The 16,249-nt window shown below is 38.9% G+C and overlaps 1 protein-coding gene across 3 annotated transcripts in view; it reads right to left on the reverse strand.

Moving 5' to 3' along the window:
- Positions 1-16,249, reverse strand: part of KALRN (kalirin RhoGEF kinase) — a 719,845-nt gene that overhangs the window by 32,368 nt on the left and 671,228 nt on the right. For all 3 annotated transcript variants that reach the window (XM_089520231.1, XM_089520232.1, XM_089520233.1), the window contains 3 exons: positions 12,756-13,003; positions 8,386-8,509; positions 4,603-4,662 (listed from right to left, as the gene is read on the reverse strand). In XM_089520231.1, coding sequence (XP_089376357.1) covers positions 4,603-4,662; positions 8,386-8,509; positions 12,756-13,003 — 432 coding nt within the window. The remainder of the gene's footprint in view (positions 1-4,602; positions 4,663-8,385; positions 8,510-12,755; positions 13,004-16,249) is intronic.

Below are 16,249 nucleotides of genomic sequence, written 5' to 3' on the forward strand. Positions count from 1 at the left end.
TTTCGAAGTTTTAAAAATGTGTAGGTTTATTTTTTCCATGCTATTTCTGCATGTAGTATTGAATTTTCTGTTAAAGAATATCCAGGAACATATCTCTTTCATTAACTGAAGTATATCTCTATATATTTTTAACAATTTCAGAACCAAAATGAGTGGCCAGTCTCTGTAAAGGGAAGTTGTTTCCTCCTTCAGCAACAGAGGGCAGTTTTGTGCCAATATCTATGAATGAATTTTGGAATCATCACCCAAACAGTGCCTGCCAGGTCGTGCCTGCAATATTTTTCAGGGAAAAACCAAACCAAACCAAAAAACACTAGATGGCCATTGTCAATGGCATGTACCTTTCATCTCGACATTATCCTCCTAAGGGGACAACTTGACAACCCAAATTAGTGATAACCTATGTTTGTCATCGGTTTCAAAGAAATTACTATTCAAGACCGAAGGACCCTTCTCATCACACCACACATCATGGTTTCTTTCATCACATCACACACAGTATGTGGGGGTCTCTCTTTGGCAATGTATTTCAGACTGGGAATATCTAATCCACGCAAACTGCTTGTTCTTCTCAAACCAGTCACTTGGTCACAGGAGATCTGACTCTCCCATGCCCATCTTTTCCACATTAAAAACTGCTCTCTAGGTGGAGAATTTGATTTTTGATCAAATACAGTGATGAAGGTTGAATATTTTACAGTAATTTTTGATAAAGTTTTTTTTTTCTGGAAGAAAGCACAGCATTTAAGGGGCATTTAAATTTCACCTGTGTTCTAGTTCTGTGCACCTAGGGATGCCATATCCCAGTGGCTCCAGGGACAGTCTCGTTTTTGGAGGAACCGTGCCCGTCCTGGCCTGGTTCCCCCCAAATGCTGGCTTTGGGCCCGGCCTCTGGACTGGGCCTGCTCATGCGGCCACTGCCGCGGCCACTAATGCGGCTGGCCGGCCACCCACCTCCTCCTCGGCAGCACGCGGCACTTGCCTGGGCTGGCAGAGTGCGTACTCGCCCTGCTTGCCCGCCTGCACACGGGCGGGCTAGGAGAAAGGAGCTCATCCCCTTTGGCCAGCCAGCCAGCCAAAGGGGATGGGCTCCTCTTTCGTTGTGCTGCCGAGGCCACGGCACTGGCATGGTCCAGCAGCAGCACGCGCTTGTGGCTAAGCAAGAGAAGCTCGTCCCCTTTGGCTGGCCGGCCAATGGCAGAAGAGTGGGGCGGGGCTGCCAAAAGGCGCCAAGGATGAGAAGGAGGAGTAGGAGTAGGTGGAGAGGCGAGTCAGTGGCCATTTCAGGTCTGCCTTGGTTTTTTTTAAATTAATTTTTAAAAATATACAAATACTTATAAATATATACAACCCTGCCTTGTTATTTCATTAATTTTTATTATTATTAAATATATACAACCCTGCCTTGTTTTTTTTAATTTTATTTCATTAATTTTTATTATTATTAAATATATACAACCCTGCCTTGTTTTTATTAATTTATATTATTAAATACAGTGTGCCCGCGTCATATGCGGGCGCGCTTTACGCGCCTTGAGCATACGCACTCAAGCCGCGGGGCGCGTGCAGGGCGGAAGGGGTGGCGCGTCCCATTCAATTGAATGGGCGCGCACGCCTGTTGTGCCCTGTGCGCCGCCCCGCCGCCGTGCACGAGCCCCATTGTTTACAATGGGGCTTGAGCATAGGCGGAATTCGCCTTACGCGGAGGGATCCGGAACGGATCCCCGCGTAAGGCGAGGGCCCACTGTATATACAATCCTGTCTTTTTTATTTTATTTCATTAATTTTTATTGTTAATTAATTTATATTATTAAATATATACAACCCTGCCTTGTTTTTTATTTTATTTCATTAATTTTTATTATTAAATATATACAACCCTGCTTTTCATGCTACCAGGTCTGTCTTGTTTTAACAATGATAGTGGTGATGATGATGATGATGATATTGATATCAGCTGGCTTCTGAGGCATGTGCTCACTGTTTCCTAAGCCGAGACAGTGTGACTTTCCAACGTGTGTTTTTTGTGCATTTTTTGTGCTTTTAATGCTAACAAGGCTGCCTTGTTTTGACAATGATAGTGGTGATGATGATGATGATACTGATACTGATGCATGGTCAATGTTACAAACTCATGAACAGTGAAGAAAAATCAAAGTATCTTGACCAAGTACATACTTCTGAGAAGTGCAGTTGGTGAAAGAAACCTGAAACCGAGGGCAAATCCACTTCTTGTTAAACCACCTGGACATGTTAAATATGTATAGCCATGTTAACCCATGTTAAGTGTTAAACCCAAAGGGTTTGGTTATTGAATAAGCCTCTGAAATATGCAAGAGGCTGTGTTAAATGAAGCCATGTCAAATGCTCAAATGTGCTGTTGTGTGTTTTGGAATTGGGGGGGGGGTGTTTGGCCAGAAAGGGAAGCACATTTCTGCCATCTGTCTAGGAATAATGCCAAAATGTCCTCCATTTTGAGCATGCCTAAGAATCATGTGTTTATATTAATGCTTTTTTAAATTATAAAAATTTTCCACGTGTCCTCCATTTAAAAAATATATCCTACATTTGGGGCTAAATTTTGTCCTACATTTTTTCACATTTGTCCCGGTTTGGAGGTTGAGAGTTATGGCAACCCTATGTGCACCTGTAATAATTTCGCTGGCATCATGCTGCCATAAAGGGTTACTGGGAGCATTAATAGAGAGATTAGAAGTTACAGGACAAAACCAAGTGTTGGGAAGGATGTAAGATTACTGGAAAAAAACACTGGAACCATTTATGAGTTAACAGGTACGGCAGATGCTAGAAGTTCATAATCTCTCACAACAAGATCACCAGGACAAACATTCACTCACAGTCACAGGAACACAGGACTGCATTTCTTTTCATGAGGACAACACAATAAATATAGAAAGCAGCACTTGAGTCAGGGGTGGGGGACCCTTTTTGCTCAAGGTAGTTTAGACAATAATACCTATAATCCCTTACCATTTGGTCATGCTAGTTGGGCTATGGGAGATGTAGGTGAAAGCACTGGGAAGCCAATGGTTCCCTACTTCTGACTTATTGTGAGTTTGTACAGAACGTACTGTTTCTGGAACATCAGAACATGGTGCTTGTAGGCCTGCTCCCTGACCCTTTCACACACACACTGTACTATTGTGCATCTCATTTTTACCAAGGCCCCCTTTTTCTTTGTCCATAGGTCTCGCATTCATGTAAACAAAGCTCTGTGGGCAGCAACAGTAACAATGAATATTCCTATTACAAGGATTTAAAAATAATCCGTAATTGAAAGGCACAGAGAGTACTGTGGTATCAGTAAACCATTGTTTAGCCAAAATCAAACCCACTGAGGAAATGGGAAGGTAGGAATTTACCATGCTATTATGTTTCAAATTTGCCTTCACATCTGAAGTCTGCAAGACTTATTTTCCTATAAGACATTTATTTTATTTTATTTTTTAAAGTGGCTTTTTCTGTATTTACTACACATATCCCCAAACTGTAATCCCCAAACTGCAAATGCACTTCAAACCTTCTGATTATGGTAAGTAGTTAATATTGGTTAAAAATGTGGTAATTTCACACAGATAATAATTAAAAGGATATTTACATAACTACTGAAGGATTATAATTAAAGATCATATCTACATAAACTGCCGAGCACCCTCTTTCCTTAAATTGGCAGGATCTGTTTTAGCACAATCTAACTAATGCAGTAGCAATTTCTAGAAAATGCATAGCTGGGCAGAACGGGCATATCAGAATTGAGCAGAACACAGTCATGTAAGTCATTGCTTGGAAAGCAGAACAATCCAAAGTTTATAGTTAGCTGCTTTATAGTTGATAGTAGTCTGCAATGTCTGCAAAGCCAGACTGCTCTAGTGTTGGAAAACTTGCACAGACCAGATGATGGTGCACTGGATCTGAATGTAAATGTCAGGGAATCATGAGGACGCTTTGACACTGTGTACTTTTCAAAAATAGAAAGAGAAAGAAATATTGCAAAAATCCAAGAGGACTAATAGTTGTCTAAAGAACTAGCTGGGAAATATAACATTTGCTAAACTTTAACAATGTTAAGTCGAAGGCTTCCATGGCTGGCATCCATAGTTTTTTGTGGGTTTTTCGGGCTATGTGGCCATGTTCTAGAAATCTTCTAGAACATGGCCACATAGCCCGAAAAAAACACAAAAAACTATTTAACAATGCTATTTGACAATCAATTTTTAAGTAACTTAATTAATAACTTAATTCTGGAATTACAGTTTCCAAGAAGACATTATAATTATTTGCTTCTAGAGAGTCAACTGTTTTGGAACTTGGATTTATTTTTTATTTTTTTAAAAAGGCAAAGTATTTGCAATGTATTAAGATGTCCATGATCACTTGGCCTATTATGTGTAAAATACAAATGGCTGAGAATGTGCTGGTGTAAGGGTGCCCAATGTGGCCACCACTGTACAGTCAGCCCTGAATGTATTCTAAATGCAGAGACAGAATTTTTTAGACACTATTTAAAAATAGGCATACAATTCTTTGGCGAAAGTAGTACTGGGTTGCAGGAAGGGGATGGTAGAAAGGGTCATGGTCTACCTCCATGCTAGTGTTGGGGTCAAGGTCATCACATTCTGACTCCTCTGAACTGTTTGTCTCCTTTTTGGCAGCATGGAGAAAAGAGAACAGAGTTACAATCAGTACAGAGATTAACGACACAAGAACAACAGAGCAACGGAGAGCAACATAGATATGTGTGCTGGTAACTAAAATGCTTTCCAACAGAAAAGCACTAGGAAGCAAGCAACAGACTGTGACAACAACAAAAAGGATAGCAGCCTTGAAATTATTTGGGAAGGGGCGGAAAATTAAAATGCAGTAATGGAAGCAGACATATGAAATGCTACCCCTGCTACACCAACTCCCCAGTTTGCCAAGGCCCTCTAAGATGCCACAGCAGTCCTGGTGCAGCCAGTAGATTCAATAGTCTAACAAGCGCATTTTCAAAGAGGGAGTTTTGAAGGAGTTCAATCTCCCAGAGGTACAACATTTTAGAATTTGAACTGTGTGACCCTTCAATGGATTTGTCAATCCTTTACATTTTTATGTGGTTCATAAATTTCAAACAGCTTGAATAGAAATGCAACTTGAAGTTTCCAAATGCAGAATTCTAAATGAACACCCACCTTAAAAATCCAAATCATATTTTGTTTCTGTTTTGGCATTCCTTGTCCCCAATTTAAAGAAACAGTAAGAGCACAGCAGAAGATAGCACACTTGCCAGACATTCAAATACACCCTTCCTCCAGTCACTGAATTAATTCTTATGGTACTGAGAGCACACTGTACTGGGTACTGGGTGTGGTGATGGCAACAAGAATTAGTCCAGGAATCTTAAAAACCACTTCATCCCACCCACAAATTAGCATTCTTTCTGTTGTCAGAGATGATTACCCATGTCACTATGCACACAAACACAGCAGCACTTCAGACACACTTTTGGATGTGAGGCTCCTTCTACAATAGTGAGTTTTTATTCCATGTAAGATTAGTCCATACTGTATACAGATAAGTATGAATCACAGCAGAACATGGTGAAATCACCTTCTGGAGTACATCTTCCAGAATCAGCTAGCCAACATCAGCATGGGGATATTCGGTAACTGTGTTCCAAAAATTCACTTTTTTAGGTTCTGCATAGCCTTAACAGTACTATGAAGCTTGTGTAATAAAGGTAGGAGGAATATAATGTGATCTTTGATCAAAATGTCAAGAGTTATACTAATGATTTTTCAAAATTTAGAAAGTGTGTATTCATTTTATGAAGACAATCAAGTGCCAAGAGCAAAAGAAATTCTTTTACAGACGCAAAAATACCAAAAAAAGCACCTTGTGGCACATTACAGAATAATGGGCTAAGATCTTGTGACATAAATGAGTCTACTTCAATGGCTCTCAAATGTCCCTAGGAAGCATGCAAGAGTTACTTAAGGGGGACACAAGACTTGAAGGCCCTGATCCCTCCTCCTCCTCCCAAAAAGTGTCAAATTTATACGTGTTGAGTTAAATATTCAGTTTACTTAAATACAACTGTTCTAATTTGAACAATGTTATTGCCTTATAAAATGTTAAAATATGAACACACATGAATGTGCAAATGAAAATATGCACAAGAAAAAAACAAATTATTTTCATATACTACATCGAGTGGGGTTTGCCACTGCCTTCCCCTGAGGCTAAGAGCATGTGATTTTCCCAAGGTTACCCAGTAGGTTTTATAGTCAAGCAGGGGATGAAAGCTTGGTCTTGAGTTATAATCCAACACTCAAATCACTGATGATGCTATGCTGGCTCTCATGGTCAATGGTGGTTTTTGTTTGTTTGTTTTGCAGTTTCTTGATCTCTCCAGTTCCCAAAGGGGTGAACTGCCTCTTCTGGAAACCTCCAAAAGTAGCAATTCACCTTTTATAGAGCCTGAAGCTTCTCTGCACTATTTGCCAGCTGTGTTGCTCTAAAGGCCAAAAGGTGGCTCCTTGATCTGCCACAGTTGCTTTAACAGTTTCACTTGAAGACGAATTTTAGCAGATGTTGCTAGCTAGACAGGAGAGGAAAGCTACACCTGTTAAAAATCAACATTCCATTCAACTATTCATATAGTGCAATGTGTATCCTCCTCTAGTTGCTGTTTTGTGGCATCAAGTCGTTTCCACCTAATGAAGACCCTAACGAAACCCTATCACATAGTTTTCTCAGTAAGATTTGTTCAAAAGGGGTTTGCTATTGCCTTTCTCTAAGGCTGATAGAATGCAACTTGCCCAAGACCACACAGAAAGGAGATTATCACACAGGCAAATAAAAGGGGAACATAGCGGTAAACTCCTGTCAATATCATGTGATAAAGAAAAGTTTATCATACAATGTCACACTACATCATGATTATTCCACAATAATTCCATGAATAAAGAGGAATTCTAGCACCACTTTTTATTCACCAGAATTTTCAGTAAATAAAAAGTGGTGCTGGAATTTCTCTTTATTCATGGGATAAGCACGCCATCACGCAAGGTGTGATAATTTCCATGCTAAAGCATGAAATGGACAGTAGCATTCTGCTATGCTCCCATCTGTTTTGCCGGTGTGGTAATCTCCTAAATTTCCAAGGCTGAACAGGGATTCGGAGTCTGGTATCTCAGAGTCCTGACACATAAACTGCTACACTGCACTGGTTCTTTAGACTCTGCAGTAATTAAAATTAGCATAGGCAAACACAAACAGAAGAAGAATACTGGTACAGAGGAGTGGGCAAACACAAGTGAACTACAACTAAAGAAAACAACCTCTATTATAAGCACTATACACATGGCAGTGCTTGAGTTGGTAGCATCTCTGTTAATTCTATTTTGGTTCCAATTGAATCTCATTACTGGTATACCTAAAAAGAATGCATTCAACTGGGACTACATCATATGTCCAAGGATCTATTACAACATGAGTAATTGAATTTAGACTTCTTCCATTTAAGAATACATTATTTAAAGGTGACGAAATATACTGGGTTGGATTCCAGATCCTGAGCATAACACTAGATGTTTGGTTCACTTAGAACCAACATTTTCATTAGGTATACCAGAGTCCAGTGATTCCAGAGGCAGTAGGTGCATTCATGGCTCGAGGCTTAAAAATGACTAGCAGAATATCCCTACAAACATGCACTGCCTTTTGGAAGACAATCCACAGCAACTGATCACAACTGCAGATTGGGCCTTTATTTCTACTCATTTAACAAGAGAGAAGGTAGGGTCTGACCACTCTAATTTATTAGGTGTTATGGTAGGCAGTTTCACAACTCCACAACTCCAGTTGCCCCACAACTCATGACCCCTTTTTACTACAGCTGATACAGACAGCCAAACAGCTAAAAGGCAACTTGTTTGCACTACATGTTGTGTCTACTGCTAGTGAAATGTAATGTCACAAGTTCCTTAAAGTATATTCTGTGGATGTTTCAGAGTGACTCCTTTTCATCTCATTTGGATAGGCATGAGTTTGCTCCATTTAAGATAGTTTTTCAATGCACATACATTTTTGATGCTTCATTAAACTTCTGAAGTGTCTCTCACACACATGCACTCTCACTCACTCACTCACGCACTCACTTTTATGCCAGTGGTGAGGAGGAAAAGCTGTGTTGTATCTTGCATGCAAAATCCGGCAAAAATGGCTACTACTACCAAAATGTAAAACAAAATAAAAACAAAAGCCAAAAGGGGGAAAAAATACCAAAACAAAAATAAATGCCAGACATCACTCCTTAGGAATGCTGTAGAGGGAGTGAGGATGAGAAGCAGGAAGCAGCGCATAGCTTCAAATGGCCTTACTCACTTTAACAGAGACTTTGTTGCCCAGAATATCCTTGGGTTTACGTAGGCCATTGGCTTCAGTTTTGCCACTGCTTTCCTTTTCCGCCCGCTTTCTCATGCGCAGGGTATGCCATGAACATGACTTCCTGTTGTACCAAAAAATGCACCAATCAAATGGCATGTCTTAGAAAGAAGAGAAAGGGATGTGGAAAGGCAATCAGCACACATGTTCTTGATACCTGCAGCTCTCCTAAGGAGATGGAAACCATTTGCAACATGCCTATATCAGTACAAACTTTCCATTCTAAAATTCAAACTGTCCTAGAATGACTGTTTTGGTATTCTTGCCATTTGTGGAAAAAAACAATTTTCTTTAAAGGATGATGGAAGGTCTGCAGAAACCATAAGTTAGGAATAAAATTTGCAACATACAAGGGTTTAGAACTAGACTAAAAATGCTTCTAGTTAAAATAATGAAAATAATGTAAAATTATACAGGAGCTAAGTTCTTGGGCTAATTTGACAGAATACAAAGAATATATACATATGTATTTCAGAATTCAGTGGTAGGTCCCAAATTTACCGTAAACAATCACTTTATTAGGAGATTTAACATTTCCTGATAAGCTCTGATTCTTTTAAGTAGTGAAGTTCCTGTTTTAATCTGCCTATGTTTTTTTTTTCTCCAACCCAACTGTACAATAATTTGTAGCACCAAATATTAATTTTCTGCTTTAAATAAGAGATAATTAAATGCATTATTTCCACATTTGTCCAATCATGTATTTTGCCACAAAACCTTTTCTTTTGGATCAGGGGAACAGGAACATGACAACAGTGTGAAAACCTAAGCTAGAAAATGTAGAACTTGATTAAAGAAAGCAAATATTTAAAAACAGTTAATAATAAACTGGATGGCTATTATTCTCCTTATGCAACTCAATTTACTTTAACAGAAAGTTGATCTGTCTCCAGAATGCTAATCTAGTTGATTAACTGAATATGAAGCCATTCCGTGAAAACAGCTCAGTCAGTTGCTATACTTGCCCATTTATTCTTCATTCTGTAAGTCTATGGTCAAATTCTACTATCAATTATGGAGACTTGACATACCACTGCTATTGCAATACAGTTCACCAATGGGAATGGCAGTAAATATTATGTGAGCATCAACACAGATATCTTTCATCAAACGTGTGTGTGTGTGTGTGTGTGTGTGACAGAGAGAGAGAGAGAGAGAGAGAGAGAGAGAGAGAGAGAGAGAGAGAGAGTATATATATACACATGCATGCAACTGGTACTCCTAATTGGACTGGAGATGCCAGGCACATATATTATATTCACTTTTTTTTGCAGGTGGAGTTAGAAAAGAGTAAAGAGCTACCACAAATGACATATAATTGGGAGATATCTAGCAATGACAATAATGCAAGCTATGGAACTGAACTTACCCCTAAAATTATTTTGTTCCTGTACTGAAATGTCTTGTCTCATTCATCTGATTAGTAGTGTAATATTTAAAAGCAAGATTTACTACAGCAAGGAAACCACACCATCACAAAACTAAATTTGCTTATATTCATTTGTTGCAAGTAGAAATGTAAGGACAGTGCATATAGATGCCACTCTGCTGCAAAAGTAATCTCAGAGGCCACAGTTCATACGGTCATTTAGGAAAACTACATTGTACTTTATGTTGCAGTCATTTAGCTCCTGTCACATCTTCATAATGTGCACTCAGTGAAAAAGAGAAGGAAAGGAGAAGAATCAGGTCTTTTGGTCTGGCCCTTGAGCATCAGCAAAAGGTGCCAAAGCAGCTTCCAAACAAAGCAATGACTGTGAACTCACTGTAACATATTCAGTGGATATATGAATTAAAAGCATGAAAAGAGCTTTAGCAGGCAAGTATCACTTTAAAATATTCTAAGATTTTACCTAACACAATATCTAAAGAAGTGTGGTAAGAAAATGTGAAGAATGTACACGTTATTAAAATAAAGCTGCTGAAATAATAGCATCTGTAAAGATTCCTAAATGACTGAACAAAAACCTTTTAATAGTGCCGAGGAAACATTTTCCATCTTCTGTAATACACTTAGGCTAGTCCCTAATAATGCAATCTCCAACTTTGCCTCCATCTTTGATACAAACTGTATACAATCATCACTGTAGAGTAGTGTGAAACCTGGGAGAGACTAAATATAACAGCTCTAGGCAATATGCATTCATTCCATTTCTGGCCAGGAAAAATGTCTGTTGAAATTCTGAGATTCTCCTAGAACTAATACATTTAGGCAATCATTTTGTTCATGGGACAGCAATTCACAGGAAACATACTTACATCCCTGTTCAATAAAATTATACTGACAAGGGGTTTCTTTTGCTCTCAATTTCTATTCCTGTTTCTTGAGTAGACATATATGCATGCCTTCCTCTTCCATAGCTCTATGGATATTATGTTCCATCTCATTTTGAATCTATATATTATTTCCTATATACCTGCTTCCTAGGCCATGTTTCTTTCCAATGTCATGTTTTATATCCATTTGTGATCCTTTAACTTTTGATAGCAGAATAGCATGGTGGTTGAAAAGTCTGTTCCATAAACATCCACATAGGCAAACCACTTACATACATTATGGGGACCAGAGAATGCTATCGCTGGGTAGAAAAAGTGTCCTTCAGCAGCTGCTATACCTCTGTCATAATGTATGGTGCAATCCTCAGCAGAAAAGCTAGGGGACTAATTGTGTCCATATCTCACCTCATTCAGTGACTATGCTTACTGGGCTGTTCCTCATGAGGTCACACGAAACTGGCAAAAGCAGTATGGGACTTCCATGAAGACAGCTTGTATGTTATCCTATGAATGTAGCGTTATCTTATGAAAACCTTGACAACATTTTGGAGCTCTTGTGGGATGAGTGGTATCTAATTGCTTGTTGACCTTAAATGAAGTTCAGTTATTATACTCACACCAATGCTTACCATAGTTAACATTAAATAAGTTCCTTCTTAAATAAGACCTGCAAACTTGTTTCATATGCCTGTTAGGACAGAGACCCTGCTTAGATTAAACATGATTGACATCTGTCCAAATGAAACTATAAAATTATAGCATATGGTAATTAAATATAAGATTTGTGTATGCGATTCAGATGGCCTGATATTAGAGAAAGACAACTTGCAGTCCTCTGGATGTTGTTTATACCTCCTATTATCCCTTAACATTGCTTATAACAGTTGGGTCCAAAATCTGGAAGGCTACAAATTGTCCACCCCAGTTTATACACTAGGAGCACTAAAACTACATTGGGCTCTTTATTCATTTTTTGCAATGCAAAAGTCTGCCCCTCACCTCCAGTTAAAATTTGACTGAACATAGTCTTTCTGAAACAACTGTACTTTGAGAAATTTGTTCAACAACCAACACTGATTTTTGAAAACTGAAAATTAAAAAATCCAACAGGTTTTGCAGAAAAGGATTGTACTTTCAGTATTTAATATCAAAAAACACATTCTTGCATTATTTAGTCATTTCAAATTGACAGATTTCAAAAAAGGGAAATAGTATTCATACATTTGTTAAATAAACAACAAAAACTTGTAAGGAAAAGAAAGAACTAAAGAGGGTCAGAAACTGGTCCTTTTAACCTTGTCAAAACATGCTCATGGTGAAAATTTATTTTACATATTTAAAATAGTACATTTAAAATTATTAGTTACATTACAGGTACAATGATGTACATTGTGACTATCAATAATATTGCACAACCTGACTTCAAATATGGATTTCTTTAAATAGTGCAAAATATTTTTTACAGGAATGTATTCAAAAGGGGATTTTTCAAAGCAATTTTTTTTACAAAATATTATGTGAACAGAAAAAATAAAAATAAAAAATGTTACAAGCTGTACAAGAAATTGCCATAGACAACATAAAATCTCTCTTCCTTGAGAAGCAGGACACAATCCAATGCAGGGCCTGATGCATGTGGTTCGTGGGTTGTTGTTGTTTTTGCTCTGTATCATTATAACCTATATATATATGTTTATCTTTATCTATAAACAATTTTAACACAAGATAAATAGATGTCCAGTCCAAATCAGGTCCATTATTAGGAAAAAATGGCAAAAAACATAAAACATGCCTTTTAAACTGTCTATAAATGTTAACTCTTTACAAATTATAGGGGGAAGGGGGGAGGGAAACCAAAAAAGTCAACAAAAACCCGGCTATCCCAACATGGATACCCCATGCTGTATGATCAAGCAAAGTTTGTTCCAATGGCACTGTAGATATTTTTAAATGTAGGGAAATCCTACCATTTGGATTCTATTATTCCTCAAAAATCCATAAACTGCTCCCAGGGAATCCAACACAGCACTTACTTTATGCTTCCGTCGTTATTATCTGTAGCTGACTTAGTGAGGGGAGCCAAGATATTCCCTGGGATCCATCCTTCTGCTGCTGGTGAATGGTCATTGGCAGGCTGGTACACAAGGAACATGTTTTGCTGGTTAATGGCAAGTACTTGGACTATTTCACCTTGGTTGACACAGATTTCATTTTCCTTCAGTGCATAGTAATCTTTGATGACTACCATAGAAGAGGTCCCATTGCACCCGCCCAAGTCATTCTGGGAAGAAGACATTGAAAGCAATAGTGACAAGTTACCTCTGGCACAATGATACATTCCATTTTTGTAATCATTACATTCCGTATATCACATTCAGGTTTACCAAGGACTTCCTAGGCATCTCATTTTCAGAACCCCCCTGCAAAGACAAGTGAGTGCATTGCTTACAGAGATGGAAAAACTCTTCATAGCATGAATTTTCCTGGATCGTAACATGAAGTAGGATTTTAGTTGAGAAAAGGTCACAGTACAGTATAATAAATGCGCTAAATTTTATAATGCCACTGGACTCTTTTTTAAAGAAACAATTGTGCTGTGTTCTCTTTATTTGCACAAAAATGAGTGATGTTGTACTCTGTTAATGGGACTGACAAATGAATGCTAACTAATTAGCACAGTAAGTAATGTCTCCTTTGAAAAATGATCTGATCATGGACACTGCTGAAATAATGGTGTTTGGGGGTAGAACAGACTACACTAATTTTATATAATGTTTTTGAAAGGCTCTTTTGTAATTCGAGGGCAGAAGGAAAGAAAGAAGGTTAGGTACAAATGTATCAGGTCATATTGGTCTGAATGAAAAGGGAAATATCTGCATTTTATATCACAAAGTTGAATGTATTTTAAGAAGAGTGTATGAACAAAATTGTCAGGTTTTTTTTTTTAAACAAGCTGGGAAGCCCTCCCTGCTGCACTGCTGAAATTTCATAGGAAGATGGCAAGTTTGGTAAGGGAAGTGGAATAGGTGGAATCTCAAAAATTGGCTGTGAAGGACTATTGTCTTGATCCTGAACTGTTTATTTATTGTTAAAAAAGTGCCATACTTCTGAAAAAACAGGCATAACATCCTGAGATGCACTAGGATGCTGAACTCTTCCAAACCCACAACCTGTTCTCTTGATCCAATTCCTTCTCGTCTTCTAATCTCCATAGCTCCTTCTTTTTTGCCCTCCCTCCTCTACATCTTTAACCTCTCTCTTTCTTCTGGCTCCTTCCCCTCGGTCTTTAAACACACTTTAGTTTCCCCTATTTTGAAAAAACCTTCTCTCAACCCTTCTTCCTTGTCTAATTATCGTCCAATTTCCCTTCTTCCTTTTCTTTCTAAGGTTCTGGAACAAGTCGTCTACTCTCGCTGTCTTGAGTTTCTTGAAACCCTTTCCAGTCTGGTTTCTGCCCATGGCACTCCACAGTAATGGCCCTCACCAAGATCTTGAATGATCTCCTGCGGACCAAGGCGAATGGCCTTTACTCCATCCTTGTCCTCCTTGACCTGTCTGCGGCCTTCGACACTGTGGACCACTGTCTTTTAGTTGACTTACTTTCTGACCTTGGCTTCTTGGGCTCCATTCTCAATTGGTTTAAATCTTACCTGTCAGATAGATCTTTCGCAGTGGTCTCGGGTGGCCAGACTTCGTCCTCTGTTCCCCTATCTGTTGTAGTTCCTCAGGGTTCTGTTTTGGGTCCCCTCTTGTTCTCTCTATACACACTGTCTCTTGGTAAACTTATCAGCTCTTTTGGCTTTTTCTTATCATCTGTATGCCGATGATACCCAGTTGTATCTTTCCATCCCTGACCATTCGCCAGGGCTTGAGCAGCAAGTTTCATCTTGTCTGACAGTTGTCTCTCACTGGATGCTCCATCGGCGTTTGAAGCTCAACATGTCTATGACGGAGCTTCTTGTCTACCTTCCTAAGCCCACCCTTCAATATTCCTTTTCTATCTCTGTCAACAACATCTCTATTCAGCTGGTTCAGGAAGCCTGCAGTCTTGGTTTCATTTTCGACTCCTCTCTGTCATTTATCCCTCAGATTCAGGCCACAGCCAAGGTCTGTAAATTTTTCCTCTATAATATTTCCAAAATCCGTCCATACCGTCCATACTGCAAAGACTTTGGTCCATGCCCTAGTGGTCTCTCGACTCGACTACTGCAATCTTCTCTGGGCAGGGCTTCCTCTCTCTCAGCTCCACCCATTGATTTCTGTTCAGCACTCAGCTGCTCATATTATCTCACTCGCTCGCCGGTATGACCATGTCTCCCCTCTGTTGTCATCCCTTCACTGGCTCCCCTTTCCCTTCCACATTCGGTACAAGCTTCTCCTGCTCACCTTTAAAGCCCTCCATGGGCTGGCCCCTCCCTATCTCTCTGAACTACTTTCTCCCTACATCCCCACTTGTTCCCTCCGTTCTGGTAGCCAAGGTCTCCTGTCCCAGCCCAGGATTTCCACTGCCCCGTCCTGGATTCGTCCCTTCTCGCTTGCCGCCCCTCACTCCTGGAACCTCCTCCCCTTACAAGCACGACTCAACACGTCTCTAACCAGCTTCAAAGCCAAGTTAAAGACCATATTGTTTAGGGAAGCGTTCCCAGGGAGTCTGTGATTGTGTCTTGGTTGTTCAGATGCTTGACTCAATAATGGATATTGCTATTTTAACTTGTTTTATAAGATGTTTTTAATTTGTTGCTTTAACTTTTAGATTGTACGCCATAAGCAGGCTTTTATATTCTTGATTTTACTTGGTTTTGTACAACGCCGTGTAGATTTACGGCGCTTTATAAATAAAGCTAATAATAATAATAATAATAATAATAATAATGTATGGTTTGTAAAAAGTATGTAAGCAAAAGGAGAGCAATTCCAGAGAAGAGGTTAGTGTGGAAACAATTCAGTGCTCTATGTATTATTTTGTAAAACAAGACTCAAAAAGAAGAATAGTGCTGTAATGCACTATATATTAAAATAAAGAGGTGATCCACATTTAACTTGCATTTTAATGACTAGAAATCTTTTTTTTAAACTAGGATATGATCAGAGGTCATGAAGGGAAGGCACAAAGCGCCTACATTAACAGAACTACATTGCTACTCTTCTTACACACTGGAAATGCTGTTGCTCAGACAATTCAAATGACAGAAACCACATGTATTTATAATTTTAACCTGGAATTACTGAAATTCTGATGTTTTATGTGTCATGTATGCTTGTTTGAAATATTTCAAATAGATTTAAGTGTTAATCCATGTTTTCTCTAGCAGCATGAGGTAAACTACATATTTCATGCAAACGCAAGTATCAGAGCCCCAACAGTTAATGTGCATTTTGAACACTATGGCTAAAAATGCAGAGAGTGGTGATTTTCAAGGGAAAACACCTATTGAATTCAACACTCCTTTCCTTATTTCTCCTTGGTTTTACAATATTATCTCGTCTTACCTACAGTCCACCCTCGGCATATGTACCCTCACTGTAC

This window comes from Sceloporus occidentalis, unplaced genomic scaffold (genome assembly GCF_023333645.1).
Source record: "Sceloporus occidentalis isolate IW3139 unplaced genomic scaffold, rSceOcc1.0.p SCAF_4, whole genome shotgun sequence".
In the NCBI taxonomy this organism is placed as follows: Eukaryota; Metazoa; Chordata; class Lepidosauria; order Squamata; family Phrynosomatidae; genus Sceloporus; species Sceloporus occidentalis.